The sequence below is a fragment of the Diceros bicornis genome, chromosome 36, assembly GCF_020826845.1.
Source record: "Diceros bicornis minor isolate mBicDic1 chromosome 36, mDicBic1.mat.cur, whole genome shotgun sequence".
NCBI lineage: Eukaryota > Metazoa > Chordata > Mammalia > Perissodactyla > Rhinocerotidae > Diceros > Diceros bicornis.
The window spans coordinates 13661696-13688383 of NC_080775.1; the positions used below are offsets into that span (position 1 = coordinate 13661696).

A 26688-nucleotide genomic window follows, 5' to 3' on the forward strand; every position below is an offset into this window, starting at 1 on the left:
TCTTTTCCAAAGTGGTTGTACCATTTTACATACCCACTAGTAATGTTTGAGAGTTCCATTTGCTCCACATCCTCACCAGTATTTGCTGTTGTCAGTCTTTTTAATTTTAATTGTTCTGATAGGTGTGTGGTGGTGTGTCGTTGTGGTTTTAATTTGCATTTCCCTCATGACTGTTGATGTTGGGCATCATTTCATGTGCTGTTGGCCACGCCTATATCTTCTTTGGTGAAGTGTCTGTTTACTTATTTACCGGGTTGAGTAAGAATCCTTCCTGTGTTCTGGGTACAAGTGTTTTAAAGGTATATGGTATAGTGAATATTTACTCTTAGTTAGTGGCTTGCCTTTTCATTTTTTTAACATTGTCTTTAAAAGAGCAGTTATTCATGTTGTTGAAGTCCATTTTATCAGTTTCTTCTCTTTTCGTTCATGCATTTTGCCTTCTAGCTAAGAAATCTTGGGGCCAGCCTGGTGGTGGTGTGGTTAAATTTGTGCATTCCGCTTCGGCCGCCCAGGGTTCGCCAGTTCAGATCCTGGGCGTGGACCTATTCACTGCTTATCAAGCCATGCTGAGGTGGTGTCCCACATAGGAAGAGCTACAGCTCTACAACTATGATACACAACTGTGTACTGGGTCTTCGGGGAGAAAAAAGAAAAAGAGGAAGATTGGCAACAGATGTTAGCGCAGGGCCAATCTGCCTCAAAAAAATAAAATAAAATACAGAACTTGAGCTTAAAAAGAAATCTTTACCTGCGTTAAGGTCACAAAGATTTTTTTTATAGAATTTTTAGTGTAGTTTTAGCTTTCACTTTTTGGTCTGTGATCCATTTCAAGTTAATTTTTGTATAAGCTGTGAGGTATAAGGGTTGAGATTCATTGTTTTCCAAATGGATGTTCAGCTGTTACGGCACCACTGAGTGGAAAGATTATAATTTGCCCATTGTATTATTTTGGCTTCCGTGTCAAAAAAATCAATTGGCTGTGCATTTTGGGATCTACTTCTGGACTCAGTTCTGTTAAATTAATATGTATATCAATCCTTATGCCGGTATCACACTGTCTTAATTACTGTAGCTATATAATAAGCCTTGGAATCAGGTAGTGTTAGTCCTCTAACTTTGTTGTTAAAATTTGTTTTGGCGAGTCTAGGTTCTTTGCATTTCCATGTAAATTTTAGAATCATCGTGTTGATTTCTACCCAAGAAGACCCTGCTGGAATTTTTATTAAGGTAGTGTTTCATCTGTGGATCAATTTGGGGGAATGGACATATCAATATTAAGACTTTCTATCTATGAATGTAATAAGTCTCTCCATTTATTTAGGTCTTCTTTAGTTTTTCTCAGCAATGTTTAGTAGTTTCAGTGAACAGATCGTATACATATTGTATCCTCTTCATTTCTAAATATTTCATAGTTACCATGATATTGTAAGTGGTATTTTTTTCCTTTTTAATTTCTGATTATTACTTGCTAGTATATAGAAATACAGTGCATTTTTGTCTGTTGACCTTGTATCCTGGGACTGTGCTCAACTTACATATTAGTTGAGCAGCTCTTTTATAGATTCCTTAGGATTTTCTGCATGTGGAATCATGTTGCCTGAGAAGTTGTAACACTTCATTTCCTGTCTATATGACTGTTTTTCTCTTGTTCCCAATCTGAAGAAGAAAGCATTATCTTTCACCATTAAGTATCAATGAAGTACTTTGAGTAGGTTGACAAGAAGATCTATAAATCTTAGTGTAGGTTTTGTTTGTCTTCTCTTACATTCCCTGGAGTAATGTGATCAATTGAGTACTAGCAAGCTTGACCTTGAGACAGGGAAGCCAATTATTCTCAGATTGTGATGCTAACTTTATTTTTACATAATTATTAACCATACCAAAACAATAGTAGTATCCAGTTGTGTGTCATTCATGTACTTACAGTTAAAGGTACAAGAAAAGTTGTCTTCAGTGACTTACTAAAATCATGTACTACTCTCTTTCTTCAACAGTGATTTCAGGACACCAATCTAATGGTCTATTTGCGTTATCTAAATCTGCTTACAAAATATAAAATATCTTGTCCCTCAGTACCACAATTCTCTGCATGATAAACAACAGAACATGAGCTAATAAATTCATAAAGCCAGTGCTCCCTGATCTCACTGCCTCATATTAACAAGGTTGTCATTTTTATTTAGAGAAGTTTTTAATTTGGGAGTCTACACACTAATTGATTCAGACTCACTGGTGTGTTGAAACTCATTATTAGTGTCTAAATTAGTGACAAATTATCTAGAAAAATATTTTTCACCTTCGTTTTACATATTAAGTCAATGTTCTTTTCAGGCGTGTTCTCTCAAACATTGCCATTCCTTTCCACTTACTTTCTTTAAGTAAGCTTTACAAGAACTGCTTAACTATAAATTAATTATACAGATTTTTTTCATGGTAGAAAGTTGGTTTAATAGGTAAAGTAGGCATCACTGATCAAAAATGAATTTTAAAGTTTAGAAAATAAAAATGGAAAAAAGTATAGCTAGATAATTGGTTGTGCACAGATCGCTTGAAGGATATTCAAGACTTAGGAATAATGGTTTCCTTTGAGAGACAAGGAAGGACACTGTATTCTTTTTTGTCCTTTAAAAATTTTAAACCATGTCTATACATTACCTATTCAAAATATTTTTAATTAAAAAAAAAATGATGCGGAAAGTGGACAAAACTGTTTTTTAAAGTGTTACTACATTATAAGATCACAGAGTATACCAAAGTTACGAATTGTGAGCCAGAACATCCACATTTAACCAATTTGCTTTTGGACAAATCCCTTAAGAACTTTTAAATTATGAAAAACTTGCCAAAGAATTAGAACATAATTGGTTGAAAGTGAATGAGAATTGAAATGACCCAACCAAATGAAACTGATAAAAAGCATATAACAAGTTCTTAAATTTTTAAAAAATCGTTCTGAGGCTCACAAAAATTACCACCTCCTCCCTGAAAATCTAAATAAACAAAAGAGCTCATGATAATCAGTTGCAAAATCTCCCCTGGAGCGCACACACACACACTCTCAAAAAAAAGAAAAGAAAATGACAACATACAAAACTAGTGAATAAAAATAGTTGTCACCAATTCATCCTTTGACCAATTTGTTTTCAGCCACTTACCTGGAACCCCTCAAGGACTAGGGGATACTAATGAAAGAGCAGAGAAGAGTTAGTTAAAAGAATGTTCCAAAGGCCACGCTTTTGACAAGGCCAGGCTCTAAAAATACAGATCGCTCCATTACTAGTTTCCTCTTAAATGTGGCTGCCCAGATTCCCGGTCATGTTACCTTTGGCATGCTTCTCCTTCCCCAGGAAATGACTGGCATTGGCTTTTAGCGAAGGAGTTTGAAAACCCTGAGGTATAATGAGGCCCTTGTTAAGGATGGGGGTGGAGCGAGGTAATAGAATTCTTATTTCTGTCAGAGTTCTTTATCTAGAGGCAGCATGCTGAGCGTGGCCATTGAAGGCAAGGACAGGCTGTTTTGTTTTCTTTTAAATCGGGCACTCACCCAGACCATTGGTTTTTGACATCTGTATGGCCCCAGCATTCCTGCCTGTGGACATGGCAGGCCTTTTGAGACAGGTGGCTTGGGGTATGGCCATGAGTCAGGGTCCGGTCTGTCAGCTGCCATCCACCTGTTGCTGGCCCTCTTGGCAGAAGGCATTTGGGTATTTGGGTGTGTAATTGTTACCGATAGGAGCCAGATTATGGCTCCTTTTCTTTCCTGGCTAAGGTGAGAGGGTAACCTTTTCTTTTTTGCACAAATTGAGTCTGTAAAAACACACACCCGACTCATAAATTAAGGTTACCAGCTTGAAGGGTCAGGGACTGGGTCTGGCCTTCAGGGCCTGGCTTGGCATCCAGCTCCTGGCCCAGCAAGAGGGCAGTTTCATGTGGGTAGAGTGCAAGCTCATTTGTATCTCTGCGCCATCAGCCTGCAGCCCTGACTTATGAGCTGAGCTAGCAACAGTTTAAGCTTGCAGTGCTGCCCAACTACCAACCCCAGCTGGCTAGCTCACCACGTCTCACTTCACTCGGTAACTGAGCTAAGGATGGGCATGTGTTGTTACTACATGTCTGTTATGAATTCCTAATCTACAAGTAGGATTAGGTACTATAAGGAGCCTTACTGCCAAGAGCACAGACCTCGAGCTGGGGGTCTATCTGGCCAGTTTGTGAAGTCTCCCTGTTCTGCCACTTTCAGAGGTGTAGTAGGAAGCAGACGGGATCCGTGCATGCGTCCCCTGCCCAGTAATTCAGGAGAGGACCATCTCTGCCCTTAGTTCCACTCAAGCTGACTGATTTCTCTGATCTAGATTAGAGACTGAGGAGACGGAAGGCAAACACAGAACTCCATTCCTTTCTGTTGAGATTTATGCTTTGAAACTTTGAAATACTCATTCCTCCCAAATAATTTCAGTCTCACCAGGTAATGAGTAAAAATAGCAATGACATATCGAGGCATCTGCAAAGTTTTTATTTTATGCCGGTTTCTTCCACTGCTATCACATTCTAATTTGAAGCTCCTGGTACTTTCAGTGACGGCTGTAGAGAGCAACAGGTTTCCTGTACAGCCTTTCTGTTGAAAACAGGCCTGAAGGCAATGGGGTGGCTGGTGGAAATATATGGATCATGTAGGTGGGGTGTACGCCGATCACCTGCTGAAGTCTGATCTGGAGAATAGAGCTGTGGGTGAGATTTGCTCTCTGTGGAGGCACCATGAATAGTGTATATTGCAAGGGTTCTCTCTCCCCGACTTTTCTGCCAGTGTTCTCAATTTGTTTGGTTTAGGAAAAGATTGGCAAAGATGTCCAGTGATAGTAAGCATATAACCTCTTCAAGAGAAATCTGATTTATCCAGTTTAACATGTGTATAAGTTATGACCCATTGTTTCATTTCCAGAAATCTTACTGAAAAAGGAAGGGGCAAATAAACTCGAGCATATTCACTGACATGCAAAGGGAGCAAAGACACCCCCCCGCCCCCTGCCGTGCGATGTAAATACAAAATAGAGCTTACTGAGGGAAAACTTGGGAGCACAGACAGTTCCCTGAACACCCATTACCCACAGAGAAGTGTGCTTAAGGCCAGCAGAGCTGCACCAGGTCCACCTTGAAAAGAGTTCCAGTAAAAGTACCCCATCTCATAATGCTCTCCTTGCTTCTAGAAAGAAGCCATAACATGTAGGTGACACTGTAATAATGCAGCTACCTGTTTGAGGTGAATGCTCGTGTGAGACCTTGTTAGAAAGCAGGAGCTGTCAGAGCTCAGCTTCTGGTCCCAGCAGTTCTGTCCAGCGAACTCAGATCTGCTGAGTAGCCCCTTCCTGCGCTCCTGAGAGTGGGGCTGTCTGGATTTATATAATTATATATCATGTTGCCATTATAAAGAATGGAGTACGTATGTGAGTATCAACAGAAAAAGTGGAAGGATACACACCAAACCACTGACAGGACTCACCTCGGTAGAATTGAAGAGGCAAAGAGAGAAGACTCCTCTTTTCTGTAATGGATTTCTGTGTTGCTTGAATTTGCTACTCTGAGCACATATTGTAACTAAAATAATTTTACAGTAGAAATGTCTTGTTTAAAAAAAGAAAGATTGGGTAAGGATGAATAAATGTATAAAGGATGTTTTAAGTGGTGAAATGCAGTTTTCAGTTGAATATTTTATGCATGTTTTTCCAAGCCTGAGGAAGCTCTTCATTACTCTCCTGGTGTCCTTTTGGAAGCATTCTGGTTTGATCCAGTTTAGACACCCACAGACAACTAAGATACGTGTTGGTAATATAACTTTAGAGCAAATACCTCACTGATCCCCAAAGAGCATAATCAGAATATTCTGGAGTCTTGGCTACCGATCCTCTCACTTAAGGCACATTTAACACAGGTGTGTCATTGTCTTGACATGAGTACAGCCATGTTTGGCCGCTCCATTGACCTACAGCCACCAGCACACACACACAAAAAAATACAAAGCTGCTTTCTGTGTGGTGGGAACTGGCCTTTCTCCCAGGGAGAGAGTTGCAAGTTGTAACATTTCAAGGCTCTTGGAGCATCGTAGCCCGGAATGGACTGGCCATCTGTGCCGGGCTGAGACGATAACCAAAGAGAACAATGCACGTACACAACTACTGGACTGGGACGTTAGCCAGGGGGCTCATGCACATACACCACTGATAATCATTTGTACATGGAAACACTAAATGCTTGCTCTACAAACTCTGTAATTGCTTACTCTGAAAATTACTGATGGTATAAAAACTGCTGGAAACTGAGCCCTGGTGAGAGTTCCACCTGTGGAAGGGACACCTTGCCCAGGACGTGTGATCCTTGCCCAGCGGTGTCGATTGACAGGGCTCTCCCGGCAGTGGGGCGTGGATGTTGTGAGTAACTGATTTGATGTGAAGCAATTGATTTTATGTGTAGTAAGTGATTTGATGTGTTCTCTTTTCGGTCAACCTGGTGTTTCTCTCTCCAGTTGATTTGTGTCATTTCTCTTCAGCCGATGCGGGTGTTTTCCCTTTCCAGTCGGGCTGATGTTTTTTCCCTCTTAATATTTGACCTATTTGGATCTGTTTGCAGACTGTCGCCTTTACTATCCTCTATATAATAAAATATACCTTCAGTCCATTTGTTTGGAGTGGAAAGTGTCTTTTACGTCTCCGATCGAATCCCCGAACCTCTCATAACAGTCATGCCACTGAAAAATTGGGCACTGCTTTGACTTCTGTTGTGAGGGGACTTGACTTCTCCCCCAAGCCTGAGTCTCCACATTATGAATCCCAGGACTCCTGAGAAGAGAATGGCTCCTCTGTTCTACCTGCCCAGGTAAATTTAATGAGTTTGCCCAATGCCCTTCCTACCTTCCCAAGGCCAGTTCCACTCCTGCTTGGAGTTTGTGTGAGAAAATACAATGCTGACTACACATGAGGTGATTTGGAATATGCATACTCACTTAATCACTAGAATGTTTTTAAAGATTTTATCTGTCTTTTAAAAAATTACTTAAAACATGGGTTCATTGCAAAGTGTCCTGATCTAATAAATAGCCCTACCTCTGGTGGAGTATTTTAACACAATTGAGCAGCTTTTCCTCAAAGCAAAGTTGCCCTATCCTGTTCTGGAAGTCCAACCTCAAAAGCAGGCTGGACTAGCTGACCAGGGACCCCAAGTCATGGGGGAAGCAGAGGGCCCAGGGGTGGGGGCAGGGAGATGGCCAAGAATGGGTGCTTATTCCTCATCTAGAGTCCTCTTATCTTCTAGAGTACTGTGACCCGCCCACAGAGGTGCCTGCTTAAGTTGTTCTTGAGTTTTCTGCATTCTTACTCTGGGATTTCTGAAGGTAGTCGAGAGTAAGGATGGAGGTGGGATAGATGCTGAGTCTGGGGCAGGAAGGCAGTGTGGTTGGGAGAGAAGAAAGGGGCACTGCTGTGGGTTGAATTGTGTCCTCCAAAAAGAGATGTTGAAGTCCTAACCCCGGGTACCTGTGAATGTGACTTTCTTTGGGAATATGGTTCTTGCAAATGTAATCAAGTTAGGATGAGGTTATTAGGGTGGACCCTTATTTCAGTGTGACTAGTGTCCTTAAAGAGAAGAGACACAGACACATAGAGGGAAGATGATGTGAAGACACGGGGAGAGATGGAAATGTGACAGTGGGGGCAGAGATTGGAGCTGCCACAAGCCAAGGAGTGCCTGGGCTACCAGAAGCTGGAAGAGGCAAGGAAGGATCCTCCCTTAGAGCCTTTGGAGGTAGTGTGGCTCTGCCAACACCTTGATTTCAGACTTCTAATCTCCAGAACTCTGAGAGAATAAGTTTTTGTTGCCTTAAGCCACCCAGTTTGTGGTACTTTGTTATGACAGCCCTAGCTGACTAATACAGACACTATGAAGAAAAAGGAGATGACACCAAAACTCAATTTCAGCTGATTTCTGGTCTTGGTAACAACTGGCCTTGCTATAACCCTGGCTCTGACTGATGTGATTAAGAAACCACAGTTGAACCTTAAACTCTTTTAGAGACGTGAGAAGCACCTGGGCTCCGTGATCATCTCAGAGAATAGTTTCACCAGAACAGTCGTCTTATCCTGTTCTTTCATTCACGGACTGCTCATACACACTGAGGAGGCAGTGAGCAGTACTCCTTTGTTCAAGCTTTCAAACACCCCCGGCAGTGAGAGGAGCATCGTCACTCACGGGAGACAAGCTGACACTGCTCAGTTTGAGAGTCATGAAGGTCACGCACAGTGTTGACTCAGCATGTTTATTTGAAGGCTGTAAGCAAACGTATTTTCTCTTTCCTGTGGTTCTTTTCATTGTTCTGTTGGACAAGAGTCTTACTTTGGGAACAGTGGCTAGGCAATAGGAAACCACTGTAGGTTTGGTGCTAGAAGACCTACAGGCATTTGCTCACCTCAGAAAATCATCTGCAAAGAAGCGAAAGCCAGGGCATTTTCATCCATTGGAATGAGAGGCATATGTGTGTGGACACTGCAGGCCCCAAGTTGAGACCCTTTGAAGGGGCCTGTTTGTGTGGGAGAGAGTTGCTCGAACACCTGGGCTGGGTATGTGTGTTTCAAGCTCCGTCTGCTGGGTCTCTCAAGACGAGGTCAGATTTGGTGGCGGTTATAGAGATATGATGGGTACAGCCCATCATAATGCCACTGGCGCCACTGCTCAATAGCTTCCCGGCTTCTCTCTTCCTGTTCTGGGGAGGAGAGAAGAAGTCATCATGTCAGGACAGAGAGGACTCTGATCTGAGGAGAGCCGCCAAGCTCTCTTAGCAGCCATCAACCCAACTGCTCACCCTGTGGTGACATGAATCAACTGTGTCTATGTATGTTGGTGACAGACACAGAATGTCCAAGCTGGAAGGGCCTGAGAGAACACTGAGTCCAAAAGCCTTATTTTTCAGATCAGGCCCAGACCCGTGAAGGTCACAGAGCTGGCTACCAAGAGAGCCGAGACCAGGGTCTGGCATTCCAGTTCAGGGCTCTTCCCCTACACAACCAGCAAAGAGGAAGAGCCTTATGCAGAGACTGGGTGAAAGACATGACAACTAAGAACCAAAATACAAATGTGACAAAACTGGATTACAGGCCATGCTGTTGAAAAATCATGGAAGGAAATAATTGTCAACGTCTAGTGATGGGATTATGAGTAATTTTTCTCTACTGTTCTATGTTTTCTAACCTTGAAAAAGAAAATTATATTTGTAAAACTAACTGGAAAAAGGGATGGATGAAGCAAAATGTGGGGAAATTAGATAATTGTTGATTCTGGGTGATGGTTATATGAACGTTCATTATGCTATATACTTTTCCATCTCTTTGAAATTTTTCATAGTAAAAGGCTAAAAAGAACAGAAGGGAGTTGTCTTTTTTTTTTTTTCTTTTTTGGTGACAAAGACTAGCCCTGAGCTAACATCCATTGCCAGTCTTCCTCTTTTTGCTGAGGAAGATTGGCCCTGGGCTAACATCCATGCCCATCCTCCTCTATTTTATGTGGGACGCCGCCACAGCATGGCTTGGTAAGCAGTACATAGGTCCGCACCTGGGCTCCGAGCCTGCGAACCCTGGGCCGCCGAAGCGGAGCACGTGAACTTAACCACTACACCAGCGGGCCGGTCCCGGAGGGAGTTTTAAATGAGTAAGAAAGTCCTGATTTTGCTGTCTTTGATAAGACATGTTTCTGAGTAAAGCCTTTGTACAATTGCAGAATTAGGCTGCTGATGCCAATTCAAGACTGCCTTGTTTTTTTTTTTTTTTAAGATTTTGTTTATTTATTTTTTCCCCCCAAAGCCCGAGTAGATAGTTGTATGTCATAGCTGCACATCCTTCTAGTTGCTGTATGTGGGACGTGGCCTCAGCATGGCTGGAGAAGCGGTGCATCGGTGCGCGCTCGGGATCCCAACCCGGGCCGCCAGCAGCAGAACACGTGCACTTAACCGCTAAGCCACGGGGCCGGCCCCAAGACTGGCTTGTTTTTAGGTGCTATTTAAGCTCGAGGAGATATCGCAAGGCCATCAGTGTTTAAAAAGTATACGTGAGGCTCCTCAAAAGTAAAACCTAACAATTCCACTCCTAGGTGTATACTTAAGAGAATTCGAACAAGAAGAAATGAATGGATAAACAAAATGTGAGATAGATAGATGAATGTATAATCAGTTGTCCCTTTGTATTCTGGGTAGATTGATTCCAGGAACTCCCGTGGATACCAAAATCTGAGGATGCTCAGGTACCTTATATAAAATGGCATAGTACAATGAATACAGTTGGCCCTCTGTATCCAGTGTTTCTGTTTGAGGTTGTAAAAGGGTTTTGGAAAGAGATAGTGGTGATAGTTGCACAATATCGTGAATGTACTAAACGCCACTGAATTGCACACTTAAAAATAGTTAAGATGGCAAACTTTATGTTATATATATTTTACCACAATTTTTTAAAAAGTATTCATGAAAAATGTTGGGGGGATGGGAAGTCCTAACAGAAGAAGATAGTATCAAGGATTCAAAACCCAAAGTGTCTTCCTTGCCTCTATTTTCTCAAATGTGGGCTTCACCAAAAAGCCTGTGAACCTGACTTGAGTGCTAGTGAAATGCATCCTCTGTGGCATTGGGCTAACAGGACAGCCTGGTGGCTTCAGGGTGTGGAGAATGGGTGTCTCTATGGTCCTTAGCACCCATGAGAGCCAGATGCCTTCAATAGGAAGGGCCCCTTGTTACCATTGGGTAACAGGCACCATGGCTGCTGTGAATGTTTCCTTCCCCGGTGAGCTTGGAGTTGGCGCTGCCCTTGGTGCTGAAAATCCCCTTAGAGACTTGGTCTCCAGGAACAGCTGAGAAGAGAGTCAGGCCCAGGTTGGAGCTTTGGGTATTAGCCTTCAGCTGTTCAGACCTTTCTCAGATCAGGTAGACCAGCTCCTATTTTCAATCTTGAGAGCATGATTTTGATGTAGAAGTTAATTTTTTTCTTCCAGGTCATGCCAAATTCTTCTTAGACCATTTCACTTAAAGGGGAGGCCTCTCTGGTAAAGATCTATGGCCTGGACAGTATGGCTTTTGTGTAGGGGACCACTTGTGGCCAGGCATCCTTTGCCAAGCTAGGTGTCATGCAGCCAACCTGGGATGGCCTGACCCAGGCACTGACTTTGAAGGTAGAGGCAGACTTATGCTACCACATAAGCCTTAGAAATGGCAGCTCAACACACTGTTTGTCTTGGTACTTTTGGAGGCAGAACTCAAGGGCATTTTTGCCTTGTGAAGCTGGTGGCTTTGAGTGGAGTTGCAACCAAGAGTCATGACTGAGCTGAGTGAGGCTGTAACCGTTCACAGCCCACTTCCCCAGACTAGGACCAGTGTCCTGAGTGGGTTGATAGAGGGGCCTTTGAGATGGGGTTTTCAGGCCTTCATGAAGGTCACTCTTGTCCAGAAATCTCTCTGCCTAAAATTCCTTCATTGGAAATCTCAGTCCTTTCAGTCAACCACAGTAATTCCTCAGCATTCACCTTTATGAAGCAAGTACCTCGGGGAAAGGGCGAACATCCAACTGCTCTCAATTATTCTGAGCATAGATGACATTGTCAGATCAAGATAGCTAACTGAAACCAGGGGGAGTGTAGGGGCCTCGGAGAAGGGCTATGAGCACTGCCCCAGGGTGGAGGTTTCTGGCAACCTGGCCGCTGTGCAGCAGTGTTCTAGGGCAGAGGCAAGTGAAGAGGAGGAGGATTGAAATGAGTTTCACCTTTGTCATATGTACGCTCTGGCAGGCTGGGCCCTCTCCACTTCTTTGCCTCCTTCCCTTATCTAGCTCTGGGGAGACCCCCTCTGGACCGCTGTGCTTTACTCTCCTCACTCCATCCATCCTCATGGGCCAGTCCCTGGATTGAAGAAGATCTCCAAGACCTCTACACATTCAGTCATGCTTCATTTATAAAAACATGAGCTTTGCTGGCAAACACGCCTTCGTTCAAACCCCTTCCTAGCTATGTCACGTTGGTTATTCATGTATCCTTTCTAAGCCTGAATTTTTGAAACTGTAAAATGGAAATTGAGGACCTATCTGAGAGGCTGGTCGTAAGGATTAGATGGTTCAGTGCAGTGCCTGATGGAGCGAGTGCTCAATGAGTGATGACAGCTACTGTCACCACAGTCCCTGGAGGCCTGTGCCCTGCCCTGCAGTGTTTTTGTCTTTGTGGGCAAGGCCTGAGGTTCTTGATCTTAGTTTCTGGCTTTGGTTGAAGACGTGCCATCTCTTAGGTGCCTAACCCCTCACCCAAATTCATCATGAAAGGGAAAACAGCGATGGTTTTCCACTCACGTGCTATGGATTTGGACCTGAAACATTTAAAAATGCACAAAAGAAAATGCTGTTATTAATACTATGAGTAAAAAACCACCGAGGGAATTTTGGAGGCCACATACTCATTTTTTAAATGCCTCTCCCCAAGCTGTCCACCAAGGTAGACAAATCTCTAACAGAAGTATTTGCCTCTGAGTTAAAATAGGCTGAATTTTCCACAAGGTGTTCCCAGGAAAGTTTAATTTGCTGGGACCCAAGCCCAACACCTGTCTGCAGGGCTCAGCCAGGTGCCACCATGTGCAGGACAATGGGCGAGGCCTACTGTCTGTCCTTGGGTACCTGGTGATTGTGTCCTTTCCACTAAGAGATGCCCTAAGAGGGTGTTACCTCCCACAGGTAGCAAACAAGCCAGGAGGTGGCAACTTCAGAACTGAAATCGCTGACTTTCTCTAACAAAGATCACCTTAACTAGAGCCTTATGTCCAAGCTCATGTGCATCCAGGAGCTCGATCAGGATCATTCCAGTCTTGAGGTTTGGAGAAAGACCAAAACAGAAAGAAACATGCGCATACGCTTGCACTGGCCTGCTGGTCTGATCCTCATTAAATGTTCCTAAGGATTTTTGTTATGGGTGATGCTTGAAGGCACTTAATAGATGCAAAGTCAAATTTCACTCTGTGGGAGGCTGTGGTTTAAAGATAGAGCCTCCCTATGCTTACACCCACACCCACACCCACTGCCTCCCCTTGAGGCCTTGCTGAAATCAGCACTTCCTAGGGGGGAGGCAGGAGCCATGACTGCCCAAGAGTTGAGGGTGGGAATGAGGTGAGTCGATTGCCTGATGAGAGACAACTGAGGCTAAGGCCAAGGCTTAGCGAAGAAGAAACTAACAGCAGCTGGGTATGGGCACAAGCAAGCCACGTAGAAGCTTGCAGGTGCTCAATGCTGTGGGGGAGTTGGAGCCTTTACGTCGGCTGTAGGTGTTGGTGTTGGAGGTGGGGAGGGTACAAGGCAGGGCACCAATGATCAGTGCTTTCTGAGTTCGGTTGTCCTGGTTTCCTTCCACCAGTCAGATGAGATGCTGATTGTAGTGACTAGGTAAATAAAGGCCTTGGTTTTCCAGGATGAGTAGTTTCTAGAGCCATTACATTGATGTGAATCCAGTGCACTCGAAAGTGAGTTTGAAATCCTTCCAACCCAACTCTACCAGAGCTAAGCCACTAGTGTAGGCGCTGAGACAGAGGCCACCACACAGACCACCACTCGGTGTTCTATCCTCTTCCATGCCTTTTCAAGTTCTGTAGGCGTTATTTTTTTGTAAGGATGATCAGCCCTGTGCTAACATCTGCCAATCTTCGTCTTTTTTTGCTAAGGAAGACTGGCCCTGGGCTAACATCCATCCCCATCTTCCTCCGCTTTATATGGGACTCCGCCCCAGCGTGGCTTGCCAAGCGGTGCGGCAGTGCGTGCCCGGGATCCGAACCGGCGAACCCCGGGCCACCGCAGCGGATCGCGAGCACTCAAGCGCTTGTGCCACCTGGCCCCTCTGTAGGCAGTTTTGAGACTTGCTCTCTTCTTTTCAAGACTCCCATGGATATGAATTGAGCGTACAGCTTCCCTTACCTCTCTCCTCCGATTAAAATTTAGGGAGAAGAAGTGGCGGCAAATCATGTGATCTTCCCACAGAGCCCCACTTCCCCGAAGACGCCGGCTGAAGGGCTCTTACCGTCAGTTTGCTCCTCCACAAAGTTCTCAAACTCGTTCCTTTGTTCCTCGTGATATTCTCGCCGCAGCTCGTCAGCCTGCAGCTTCTGCCTATTCTCCGCTAGGAAAGGGGAAGAGTTGAGAATGGCCCCTGAGAATAGGGGCAGCTGTACTCATTTAGAAAAACACCAATCATTCTGCCTAAGAAACATAATCTGGTTGGGAAGGGGTTGTTTGTGGTGGGCTGAGAATGGGGGCTTTACTGAAATGGTTTACTCCTGATGTAGACCTTAAATTTCGAAGGAACTGGGAGGTCATCCCATCCAGCCACCTGATTTTGCAAATGAGAAGACTGAGACCCCAAAAGGTGAAACAGTTTAGCTTCACTCCTAAAATTAGTGGTGTATCCAAGTATGTTAGGCCACTTGGAAACTAGAAATGCAGATGGTCAGAAATGAGTTCTATGAGAGAATAATCCAATTTAAAGTTACTTTCACATTAATTAATATTTTCAAGTCCATTTAAAATCTTTGAGCACCTATCACAGCCAGAATGTATGCTAGACACTGGGATTAAAAGACAAGTAAGAAAGATTCTGTCCCTCTATTTAAGACGTCACTATTCCACTTAAGGAGAAAGATATAGAAATAAGTTGCAGCAAGCAATATGGCGGCTATGATAGAAATCTATACAGGGTACAAAGGATGGCATGTGGTGGTGGGAGCATCTAAGATGATTCCCAATATTCATGCCATTGGGTAATTTCCTCCCCTTGTATGGGCTGGCCTGGTGACTTGCTTCTAATAAACAACGCATTGGCACAAGTGATAGGTTGTGACTTCTGGGGTTAGGTTACAAACAAGACTGTGGCTTCCGTCTCTCTGTCTCGCATTCTTTCTCAGTCTCTCTCACTTTTGCTCTCTCTCTGAGGGAAGCCAGCTGTCATGTTGTAAGCTATTTTATGGAGAGTCCCACTCATGGCAAGGAACTAGTGTCCATAACCAATAGCCAGCAAGGACCTGAGGCTTGCCAACAGCCACGTGAATGAGATTGAAAGCGAATCTTCTCAGAATCAGGCTTTGAGATGCCTGCAGCCCCGGCCAGCTCCTTGACTGCAGCCTTGAGAGACCCTGAGCCTGAGGCCCCCAGCTAAGCCGTGCCTAGATTGCTGACCCCAGCAAAAGGGTCAATAAATGTTGAAAAGTGAGACAATAAATGTTTGTTGTTTTAAGCTGCTAAATTTGGGGATCGTTTATTACACAGCAGTAGGTAACTACGACAGGATATGGGGTGATCAGTAAACTTCCTGATGAAAATACCAAAAGCAGGTATCCCTTATTTTGTAAGGCAATGCATTCCAGTAAAGCTGGCTGTAAACCTTTTATGAGGAATCCTGGTTCCACATTATAAAATTGGAGGCACTTCTCTATGGTTGGAAGAAATATCCCCAATGGTAACTGAAAACTGTCGCTGAGAACACATAAATGTGGTGATCATTCCATGGTAGTTGAACAGTGAAGCTCCCCAGCAGTACCTTGAGCCCCAGAGACTCCCCACCTGGATTGCCACATCACACCTCACCAGCAGGTGCTGCTATTCCTCACTTGCTCTAATTTAGTGCCCCCAATCTCTCTAGATTATAGATTTTTTTGTGTGAGGAAGATCAGCCCTGAACTAACATCCATGCCAAGCCTCCTTTTTTTTTTTTTTTTTTTGCTGAGGAAGACTGGCCCTGGGCTAACATCTATGCCCATCTTCCTCCACTTTATATGGGACGCCACCACAGCATGGCCTGACAAGCAGTGTCTCGGTGCGTGCCCTGGATCCGAACCCGGGCCGCCAGCAGTGGAGTGCATGCACTTAACCACCATGCCATGGGGCCGCCCCCTAGATTATAGATTTTTAGATGTAAAATAAATTAGTTTCCAGGTCCATCAATTTCTGCCTTCAAATCTTTACATTGACCTCTATGGTGTGAGAGCTGTGGTTGTCTGGAGGAAATTATTTAAAGCTCTCTTAGTTTCAAGATATTTCTCTTGACTGGGCTTCAGCTGGAAGAACTGAGGACAGCAGGAAGGCTGTGCCTGGTGCCAGAGGAACTGGTCCCTCAGAACGCCTCACTCCCACAGTATGATTCCCCTCACATTGAAGCGGGGAGACCGAGGTGCTGTTACCCCCACCAGCTTGGATGTGCAAGAGAAAGTGGGGGGTTGATAATGGAAGCAGAGAAGCCGAGGAAAGCCATTGGTTTCCTCTTCCACCCCACATGAGAGGGGTGTTGGAAGAAACAACCAGAAGTATTTCTTTGTGAAATGATAATACTGTAAACCATCTCAAATCCTGCTTGAAAGTAAGGCGCTTACAATAATAAGTAAATTAATTAAATATTAGTTATATTATGTTTATATTATTTAATTTAACTTTGATTACAAAGCAAGTTATCTGTGAATTGGTCTCAGTGCAGATTGTTTAACTAAATCCCACGTTTTTTTACACCTTTGTGCTATTACCTACACAATTCTGGGAATCTTTAGTCTGACAGAAGGCATTGGTACTCCAGTCCTTCCCCATGCCATGCCCTTTATCCCACATCCACACATTTCGTAGGAGGGGATTCAGGCTCAGAGAGGTGCAGTGACCTAATCAAGGTCACACAGCTGGTATGAGCAGAGCTAGGCCAGGAGCCAGAGTGCCACACACCCACCCTCCACTACTGGCCCGCAACACACCTTGCATGCAGCATCCCCCTTACGGCCCACCATAGGCACCAGTGTTGCTCCTGGTACCGGCCAGCTGCTGTGGGGGCTTACAGTCTGGGAAGCGGGTGCTTGTTGAGCCACTGCCAATTCCTATAGAAGCATTTTCTATCCCAAGTACTCCAGAAAAGAAACAATCTTCCTAAATTGCCTTTTTGGAGGTGCCACAAATTGGACCTTTGACTCAGCAATGAGTAAGAACAATTTAATTTGGGGGACAAGATACCATTTTTACACCGTGCATCCTATGCATTGTGCACATCCCTTCTCAAGAACATGCATTTCATTGGATTAATTCCTCCTTTCATCCTAAAGTAACCTGCTTTTTTACCCAGAAGCTTAAGGATGTCAGATGCCTGTTTCCTGGTTCCAAATTCAAGTTTTTCAAAGTGTCACTGGCCCTTTACCCAACCTGAGACATAATTGGGCATTGTTCTGTCCATCCACATAGGTTGAGCAGGTGTCCGCGGATGAACTCAAGTGCATCCTAGGTATTCACCAGGCTGTCCCGGGCACCCACGTCTGACACATTGAGCTTCTGTTTGAGGTGAGGGACTTCTGGCTTCATCACGTGCCACATGCTGTCACGTTCTCAAACAGCTGACAAGGATGGAAACTATCTGCCTGTCCTAAATTGACTCCTGTTCCTTGCAAGACTGCAAGTCTGCCAGAAGGTTGCTTCTCTGATTTCTATCAAGAACTGCCCAACCTCCATCACAGTCTTTTCAGTGTTTCATGATATTTGCTACCTTTTAAATCCTAAGTTGTGTGAAGCTTGGAGATTTCCCCAGTGGGGTTATACTTATTCAATTAATTAAAACAAAACAAAAAACAGGAATTTTATCTCTAAGCATTTTCACCTCTTTTCATCCTCGTCGTTTGAAAACAGCCCTGTTATTTTTACTGAGCAAGTTACCTTTCTGAGTGTGCTGAGGGACACAGAGAGTTTATTCAGACACTCGCATAAGGAATGAATCAAGCCACAGACTCGGAGACAGAGCTCAGCGTCCTTGGAAGAATCTAGTTCAAAGGCAGAAAACTCAAATGCCTTCAAGGGTCAGCAGGTCATGGAAATGAGGGTCCCCGCCAGGCAGGGGACATCAGAGCCTATTTCGGGCTGAGAAGGAGACATTGCTTCCAAGCTCAAAAGTGTCCCAAATGCATGGGAAACAAACGTTCAAAAACACTGCTGGCTGAACACCACACTTTCAGGGGCTTATAAATAAGGAAACTTGGGCCCAGGGGGAGGAAGTGGCCTAGGCCACTTAGCAGCAAAGCTGTCACCAAACCACATTCCCTTCTCCTAGTCGTGTGTGCTCTCTCCTGCTTGCAATGCTATTGCTCCTGCAGGTAAGGGTGCACTGCACAATACCCCAAAAGCGCACATGGGGACAGCGTGTTCCTTCTTGACTAGAACATGTATTTTCCCCTTTATGTTTTTATTTATTTATTTATTTTATTTTTTATTGTGTGAGGAAGATCAGCCCTGTGCCAACATCTGCCAATCCTCCTCTTTTTTTGCTGAGGAAGACTGGCCCGGGGCTAACATCCGTGCCCATCTTCCTCCACTTTATATGGGACGCCGCCACAGCGTGGCTTGCCAAGTGGTGCATCGGTGCGCGCCTGGGATCCAAACTGGTGAACCCCGGGCCACCCTGGCGGAGCGCGCGCACTTAACCACTTGCGCCACCGGGCCGGCACCCTCCCTTTACGTTTTTAACTTTCTGAAATCGAGTTGCATCTCATCACTGTTGAGTGCATTGATGTGGCATTGTCCCTTTTTGTTCCTTGCCCTGACAGCATAGTCAATCAAAGATATGACCTGCAATCGAGGAAGTGTGGAGTTTCTAATTCAGAGCTGCAGTCACTTTAATACCTGAGGGCCTAGGTTAAGCCCTCAGTCCCTTGCCGTCCCTGCAGCCCAGCTGACCTGGGAGAGAGAAGGAACCAGAAGGGCGAGGAGAAGGCAGGCCACCAGCATCCTTACCATTGATCTCATCTCGGGATGTGGGGGACCGCTTGCCGCGCCTTTTGAGGAAATTCGAGGCATCTGATTCCTGCATGAAAATCTTCTGTTCCACACCTGAAACCCAAGAGAGGCCAGTCATAACCAGCCCGGGCTCCCCAGGGCTACCGCAGGAGCCAGCTCACCTGCCCTGCACCCCTGGGTGGCCCCTGCACTCACCTTCTTGGGCCTCTTGTCCTGCCACCTGCCTGGTGCCCACTGACGCACCAGTCCCCTCCTGCAGAACTGAGGAACGAGAGCACAGTATGAGGGCTGCGGCACCTGGAGGGGAGCCCTTATCTACAGCAGACCCTTGAAGGCTCTGTGACTTGCCAGGCCGTGGTGTGAGGCCCTGGGTCCCTCACTTACCGGCTACAGAGCTGATCTCCCCCGGAAACTGCCAGGCAAGCTGTTTTCTCTTGTACTGTGTTACACACACATGCGTGCACATACATACACAGACACACATCTCAGGCATGGCTGTCTTACCAATAAGCACCCCCCCTTTCTCCTGAGCTACCTGAGCAACCTCACCCAACATCAATCCATCCTGGAGCATCCCCATACTCACTGGAAAGGAACACAACAGCCAAGAGACAGGAGACAAGGAACAGCTGTCTATAGGCCATCTTTGGAGAGACTGAAGCTTCGTGTGAGAACCACAGGGCAGACAGAGAGGGTTCTGCAGACCTCAAGGCTGCTGGGTCCTTACTTCTATGTCAGGCAGGCCGGGAGGGAAGGAGAGAGGAAAGAGGCAGGGATGCCACTGGTTGGGGGGGAGTGGGAGGGGTCCTGCCTGCTGCTTCCATTGGCTGGCTGCTCCTCCTGGAGCACCAGAAATGTTTTTGGCAACTTGCAAACCTCCGAGAAACAGAGCCTGTCATCGGGGCCCAGGGATAGTTTTAAAGTGGCTTTTCCAAGATCCGCACCCAAGGAGTTGCTGTTGGAATGCCCAGTCTCAGGGTCAGAATTCCAAAGACCAAGGGACGTTTCAAAGAGCTCTTGGCATCTGCTTCAGCGGTGGGCATAGGGGTGGGGACCCTAGCCCTGGAGGCTGAAGCATGCCGGACGGAGGAAGAGGGCCTTAGTGGGGGCCTTTGACTCAGGTGTCAGGCCAGGAGGGACCCTAAAGACTGGATGACCCCTATCAGAGTGATGCTTGCATGGTCACATGAGCCATTCAGATGGTAACCAGAGTACCTCTCACCTTGACATGTTGCTCACTGTCAGGCAAAACATGGACCGCTTGGCCTGGGGTCCCAGAGCCCTTTCAAGACATTGAGGAAGAGAGGCAGTCAGCCTTCCACTGCAGAGGCGGAGGGGCGCACAGTATGTGATGAGCCCCATAGCTCAGCATATTCCTCTAGAAGGACACAAAGGCACACCGCATGTCAGGAAGGAAATATGTTCCCAGGAATGGGAATGCTAATGAATCAGAGCTCTCCGGAGCCATCAGAGCCCAGTCCCTTTGGAAGTGTGTTCTTGACATTGTTATTTATTATAAACCACCCTCAACTCTTTGTTACCAGCTGAAGAGTTCCACTTGGACATTGTTTAGGATTTTCCTAATGGCAACTGTCACTAGACCTAGAACACAGCCACATCCACCCAAAGCTCCCCTTTCGTTAGACTTGCATGGTAACATGCTGCATGTGCTTGGACCCTTGGCCAGGACAGGAATGTTAATTAATGGCAGAAAGATAATCAAGGCAGAGTAACAAAAACAAATGGGTTGGTTTCCAATGGAGGGAATGCCGCCATTGCACGTCCTAGCCCTTGCTGGCTGGGAGCACATATAAGACTGGGAGACACTGGCGATTGCGCTTAATGGGGGTGGGGGTGGGCTCTGCATGATAGACCCAGGAAGGGCAGCATGCATGAGGACGCATCAGCAAGGATTCGTCTATCAGATTAGCTAGATGTCACCTGGGAGAGGGAAGGGTCACAGGATAGAGCAATTTTGAGGGAACTCTGGGAGAGGAGGTGAGTGTGTGAAATACCTGGGACATCCTTGATATCCTAATTCCTCTTGCTGCCTTTTTTAGTTCCATTCATTTCAACTCAAAATATTATTGAACACCTACTCTCAGCCAGGCACCTGCGCTAGTCACTGGCTAACCAGCCTTCGGTGAACCTGTCCAACATCTCAAAGTAACTTCCACCCCAGGTTGAACCCTGTATTTTGGCTGTCCGTGCAGAAAGGCTTTAGGGAAGAATCTCAAGCCCCCTGTAGTTTTCTCAGACCCAGCCTGGGAGAAAATGGCAGGAGATCCAGAATTCGCTGAATGGAGAAATGGAGGAATGGAGGCTTGAAAAGAGAAGTGACCTCAGCTCTGGAAAAATAAGTTTACGTTTCATACATACCTAAGCTAGTGGCCTGAGATTTCTACCGGCTTTACTGATTTGCTCCAAGGAGTGGTTTGACCACAGCTGGTTTCCAAGTATAATCTCTCGGTTCCTTCAGAACTTTCTCTCCCTCTAGACCCACTGGCCTCCACACTTTGCACACTTTTCCACCTTCAGCTCCCCCTTCCTGGGGCTGCTTACCATGGCTGGCTGTGTTGCAGAGGTGCCTCCTTGTAACATGATACCCCAAAATATTACAAGCCACACCACCTCAAGGCAAAGGCATTATTCTAATGCAACCATAATTTTGTGAATATACTAAACACCATTGAATTGTATAGTTTAAATGGGTGAATTGTATGGTATGTGAATTATATCTCAAAAGAGCTGTTACAAAAACGTATATGTGTATATATGTATTATTAGATAATATGAAAACAGCTTCAGGATCCTCATCTATAGGTGTCATCAGCTGGGGGGAGGGGGTCAGATAGTGACAGCTGAGATGAGTCTCAAAGGACAAGGGTTTCCAGAGCCCAAGTAGAACAGAAGTCCTTGTCAAAAGGTCCAGAGTGAGGCCCTTTTGAGGAGCTGCAGGGAGTTCAGTAATACCAGGAGCATATGGAGGGCTGGAGGTAGGCAAGGCCTAGGTCACAGAAAGGAGTTTGGCCTCCATCTTTGTGAGGCAGTTTAGTATGATGGCTATAAGCACAGATCCCCGAGGCCAGGCTCCCTGGGTTCAATCCCACCTCTGGACACGCTAGCTGCCTGGCCTTGGGCCAGTCATTTTACCTTCCTGTGCCTGATTCCCTCCTCTGTCATATAGATTGATGTGAGGATTAGAGTTAATGTATCAAAGTCCTTAGAATGGTGCCTGGCATACACTGAACACTGTATATGTGTTTGCTATCATGACACAGTAATGAACCATTAAATGATTTTGAGCGGGGAAGTGACATGAGGTTTTTTTAGGAACACCACCCTCCCAGCGATGTGGAGGGTGAGAGGGATGAGACAAAAGCTGTAAGACTTAGGAAGGCTGTTGCCATAGTCCAGGTGAGAGATGATGTTAGCACACGGCAGGAGGAGCAGGATGGAGAGGGCATGGCATTTAGAAAGACTGAAGAAATAGAATTAATAGGACTTGATGACTAATGAAGGGGCAGTGAGGGGTTGGGAGGTGTGCATTTCAGATGGCTCCCAAGTTTCTAGTTTGGGTAACTGGGTGGATGGATGGTGAAGTCATCCACTGAGGTGGAGAAAATAAAAAGAAAAGAAAGTTCGAAGGACATATCATCAGACAAAACAGGTGTATGATACTTGTGGGAATCAAACCAGATCTTCCGATGTCAAATCCAGTGCTCCTCCCATTTTCCCACAACCGTAATTTTGTGAATATGCTAAACCATTACCACAGTCAACTTTAGAACACTTCCATTATCCCAAAAAGAAACCCCATACCCATTAGCAGTCACTCCCCTGTTTTCCTCAACCCCCGAAGCTCCAGGCAGCCACTAATCTGCTTGTGTCTCTATGGATTTGCCTGCTCTGGACATTCCGTCTAAATGGAGTCATACGATATGTGACCCACTGTAACTGACTTTTTTCACTTCAAATACTGTGTTCAAGGTTCGTACATGTTTCAGCATGCATCGGTACTTCATTCCTTCTTATTGCTAAGTAATATTCTATTGTACAGATATACCATTTTATTTATCCGTTCATCAGTTGATGGGCATTTGGGTTGTTTCTACCTTTTGGCTGTTATACATAATGCTGCTATGAACATTGTTATGCGAGGTTTTATGTGTGGACATGTTTTTATTCCTGTTGGTTCAGTGCCTAGTAGTGGAATTGTTGGGTCATATGGTAACTCCTTGTTCTACTTTTGAGGAACTCTCACATTATAGTTAAAATGTTCATTTACTCATCTATCTCTTTCAGTGTGAGATTTGAGGAGAAATTTCCACCTTGTTCGTACCTAACACAGTGCCTGGCACAGCATAGATGCTGCAAATGTTTACTGAATTAATCAAAGAGAATACTCTCGGGTGAGGGCATTAAAAGGAAACATTTATGAGCTCATTTCAATGGACTTTCGTTTTATGCCAGTCTCAGCCTATCAATAATCAGTGTTGTGGTTGGATGGTCCTTTGTGGTTCTTATTGTGATTGCAAGATACCCTTCAGCAATAACCATCAGGAAACTGTGAAAAAATAAAAGTTGATTACTTACAGGACCTAGAAATTACACAGCATGTCTGGGTCCACACAGTGAGGTTGTGGGTAGAGAGAGTGCATGGGCCTGGGGTTCTGCTTTTGTTGGGGTCATGGTTGGGGGCCAAGGGTTTCCTGGGCTCACTCTTTATTGGTGAATTTAAAACATAAGAGTGGGAATTTAAAGCATAGGAAGATAAAAAACAAGTAGCCTAAATGGTCAGTTATTGAAATCAACCAAGATCTCTAAAACAAAGGAGGCTCTGTGGGGGTAGGCGGCCTGGCTCTTTATCTAGTCCTGTGGCTGGCAATGTGTTTATCCAAGATAGCCATCATTGCAGTGGATGCCTTGGCAATCAAAGCTTAAGTAATGCATTTGCGTTACAAAAAAGAAAAACAACCGCCAGGGCTTACACTACAGCTATTCCTAAGGTACCCATGCAGGAACCTGGAATTTCCAAGTTTGTGTATCACTGGGTACAGGATCTTTCCCAAGCAGCAGGAATGAATTTTGTAGTGCATTTACGGATTGCCTCAGAGGGCAACCAAGATGGCCTTATCGTTCCCCTCAGTTTGGCTACGCTCTACACAGGTTTCTTTCTGACTATAGGCCCCTGACCTCCCTTTCTGAGAGCATTTACTTTAGGAAACTTGCAATTGTAAATTCTTTCTCTGCCTCTCTGCAGAATACGCAATTTTTCTTCCCGCTTCTTGCTAGTTTTACAACCCAGGAAATGTCTTTCTCAAGGACCAGGAACTACCTTTTTGAAATGAAAACATCAAAGGAGATAGCCTTCCGTCTCCCAATCTTTGTGGGAGGGTAGGCGCCTGAGTTTGGTGGGCAGTTTACTCCAACTGTGAAGACCAATTAGCAAGCACAGGTGGCCTGCGATCCCCCCATCCCAGCTCTTAAAAACTCTTCTGTCTTTTGTTTCAGCAAAGTTGAGTTTAGTCTCTCTCCTTATTGCAATAGTCTTGAATAAAGTCTTCCTTGCCTCTTTAACTTTGATACGATTTTAACTTTGACAAGGGCATTGATTCAACATATCACCTGTTCCGCCAGGGACTTTTGGTATAACTCATGTCAGTGGAAATAACCCTTGGGGAGAGTGCATCCATGCATGTGAGATCACTAGATGCTATATCCCAACTCCTAGCATTATATCGAAAAAAGTATATAAAAGCCCATTGTCTGTACCTAAGATTAAGAATATATTACATTCTTTCATTTGACTTCATTTTCAATGGACTAATTATGTTCCTGAGCCTCCCCCTCCCCCCGCCCATTTTATAGGGTGAGTTAAGGATTGTACCAGAAGGGGAACCCATGACCCTTGGAACCAGGGGATCCCCAGAACTCAGCTTCCTCAGAGAATATAGATGGACACTTTTCCTGCCACCTCCTCAGGTCTCAGGAGCAGTGAGAAGGAAACATCTCAGATGTGAATGTGAAGGCTTGTTTGTTGGGCAAGAGCGTGACAGTTAGCAAAAAACGTTTCAACTCATTTGAAGTCCCTCTGGAGCTGACAGTGTTGACACAGTTGGGTGTGGAAAATGAGGGCTTCGTGAGTCAGGATAACATTTCTAAAACCTTTCTGGTTTTTTATTTGCCTGTGAAAGACATTCATTTCTCTAAGCACCTAGCCAGAGTGTCATGGAGCTTCTTTATAGCTTTTTTCCACCACATGCCACAGGAATATTATCAGTCCCTACGAAATTGGTGTCTAGAAGTCGCCCCGTGAAATTAAGTTTTCACGGGCGATGTCTCCATTCACAGAGAATCAGCATCACTAGTCTCATGTTCTAGTCCCAGCTTGACCAACAACTTCCTTGAGTTCACAGATGAAGTTATAAACCTTTCTCTGTGCCCTACTTTCCCCATGTGAAAGGAGGCCAAGATATATGTGTCTTCCACCAAGAGCACTAGAATATATAGCTAGTTAGCTGAGAAAAGCCTTGAAAAAGGCATGGAACCTTCTGCAGCTGCATAGAGTACTGCCATGAGATCACCCATATCTGGGTTCATATTCAGCAGGCAAGCAGTGTTACGACTATACAAGTTACTAAAATTAAAATACTTACTTATCAGAGGGTAAATAGGCACTTTACTGAGCCATCTTCCCAATGCCCTCTCCTGCCCCAGGTGCCCCATGCTCTCCCCCAGGTCCCTCACTTTCCATAATCCATTATCTAAAGGGGTGATGCTTGGCCCAGTGGGGGAACTTCCAGAACCGTGCTCTACTCCCATAGCTAGCTTTATTCTGATTGGTCATGGTCTGTCCTGTGCCAGCTAAACATATTTAATATCACACTGAATTCAGGGGTTTCTTATTACTCACTGATCCTCTGAACTTGCCTTATATTTTTCCACCTCTTTGCTGCCTCTTCTGTTTCCCATATGACATACTATTCCCAATCCCCTTTAAAAATCTCATACCTATTACAAGATTCATGTGCAAGGAGGTTTAAAGTATCTTCATTTACAAAAGTGAAAAATTGTATTTCAAATCTAAACAAAACAGCAGGGCACACATTATGGTATATGTGTGAGAGAAGAGTATGTATCTATTGAAAATGTTTTCAAAGACATGGAACATGATGATGTCATAACGGTTGTTGACAAGAAGAAGCACAACAGTGTAGGCAGCTGAATGCTCTACGAGAGTGGGGTCCTACTGTAACAGGTTCTCTTGGTTTGCTGAAGAATCACTTTAGAGTAGGGTAGCGTAGAGTAAGTTAGTGATGTAAGGGAAGGTTAAGTTGGCCCCATTTTTCTGAAAGAAGATCACCTGGAATGGATAGATCTTCATTGTTCTGAAAATGAATCACTTTGGCTGGTCTTGGGAAAAGTGTGTGAAAAGATCTTTAGTGCTCTGCACGACCAAAACCAGCCTCACCCTTTGCAGGAGGCGGAGGGTGACGAGGGGTTGAGGAGGAAGATGAGGGGATGGAGAGGTGGTTCCAGTCACTGAGGGGGGCCTTGGGGAGGTCCTGACCCAGCATTCCTTGGATTTCTTATCTGTGGAACCAGAAAGAGCTGATCACTTAGGTTTCTGAGATTCATCAAGCTTTGAGCTTAAGACCCTAGACTGAGAGGGTCTATTTTTTTTTTAATTTTTTGTTTATTGCAGTAACATTGGTTTATAACATTGTATAAATTTCAGGTGTACATCATTATACTTCTATTTCTGCATAGATTACATCATGTTCACCACCCAAATACTAATTACAACCCATCCCCACACACATGTGCCGAATTATCCCTTTCGCCCTCCTGCCTCCCCACTTCCCCTCTGGTAACCACCAATCCAATCTCTGTCTCT

General features: G+C 44.9%; 1 protein-coding gene across 3 annotated transcripts; it reads right to left on the minus strand.

The window, feature by feature from the left end:
- Positions 1–8613: 8613 nt before the first annotated feature.
- UCMA (upper zone of growth plate and cartilage matrix associated) lies at positions 8614–19432 on the minus strand. Of its 3 annotated transcripts, XM_058532857.1 has the most exons (5): positions 19375–19432; positions 18984–19049; positions 18786–18881; positions 14065–14163; positions 8614–8746 (listed from the first exon to the last, which is right to left on the minus strand). In XM_058532857.1, the coding sequence occupies exons 1-5, from the start codon at positions 19430–19432 to the stop codon at positions 8649–8651; spliced, it is 417 nt and encodes a 138-aa protein (XP_058388840.1). In that variant the 3' UTR covers positions 8614–8648. The 3 variants fall into 3 exon arrangements, with proteins under 3 accessions (XP_058388840.1, XP_058388841.1, XP_058388842.1); XM_058532858.1 differs by lacking the exon at positions 18786–18881; XM_058532859.1 differs by lacking the exons at positions 18786–18881; positions 18984–19049.
- Between the last annotated feature and the right edge of the window lie 7256 nt (positions 19433–26688).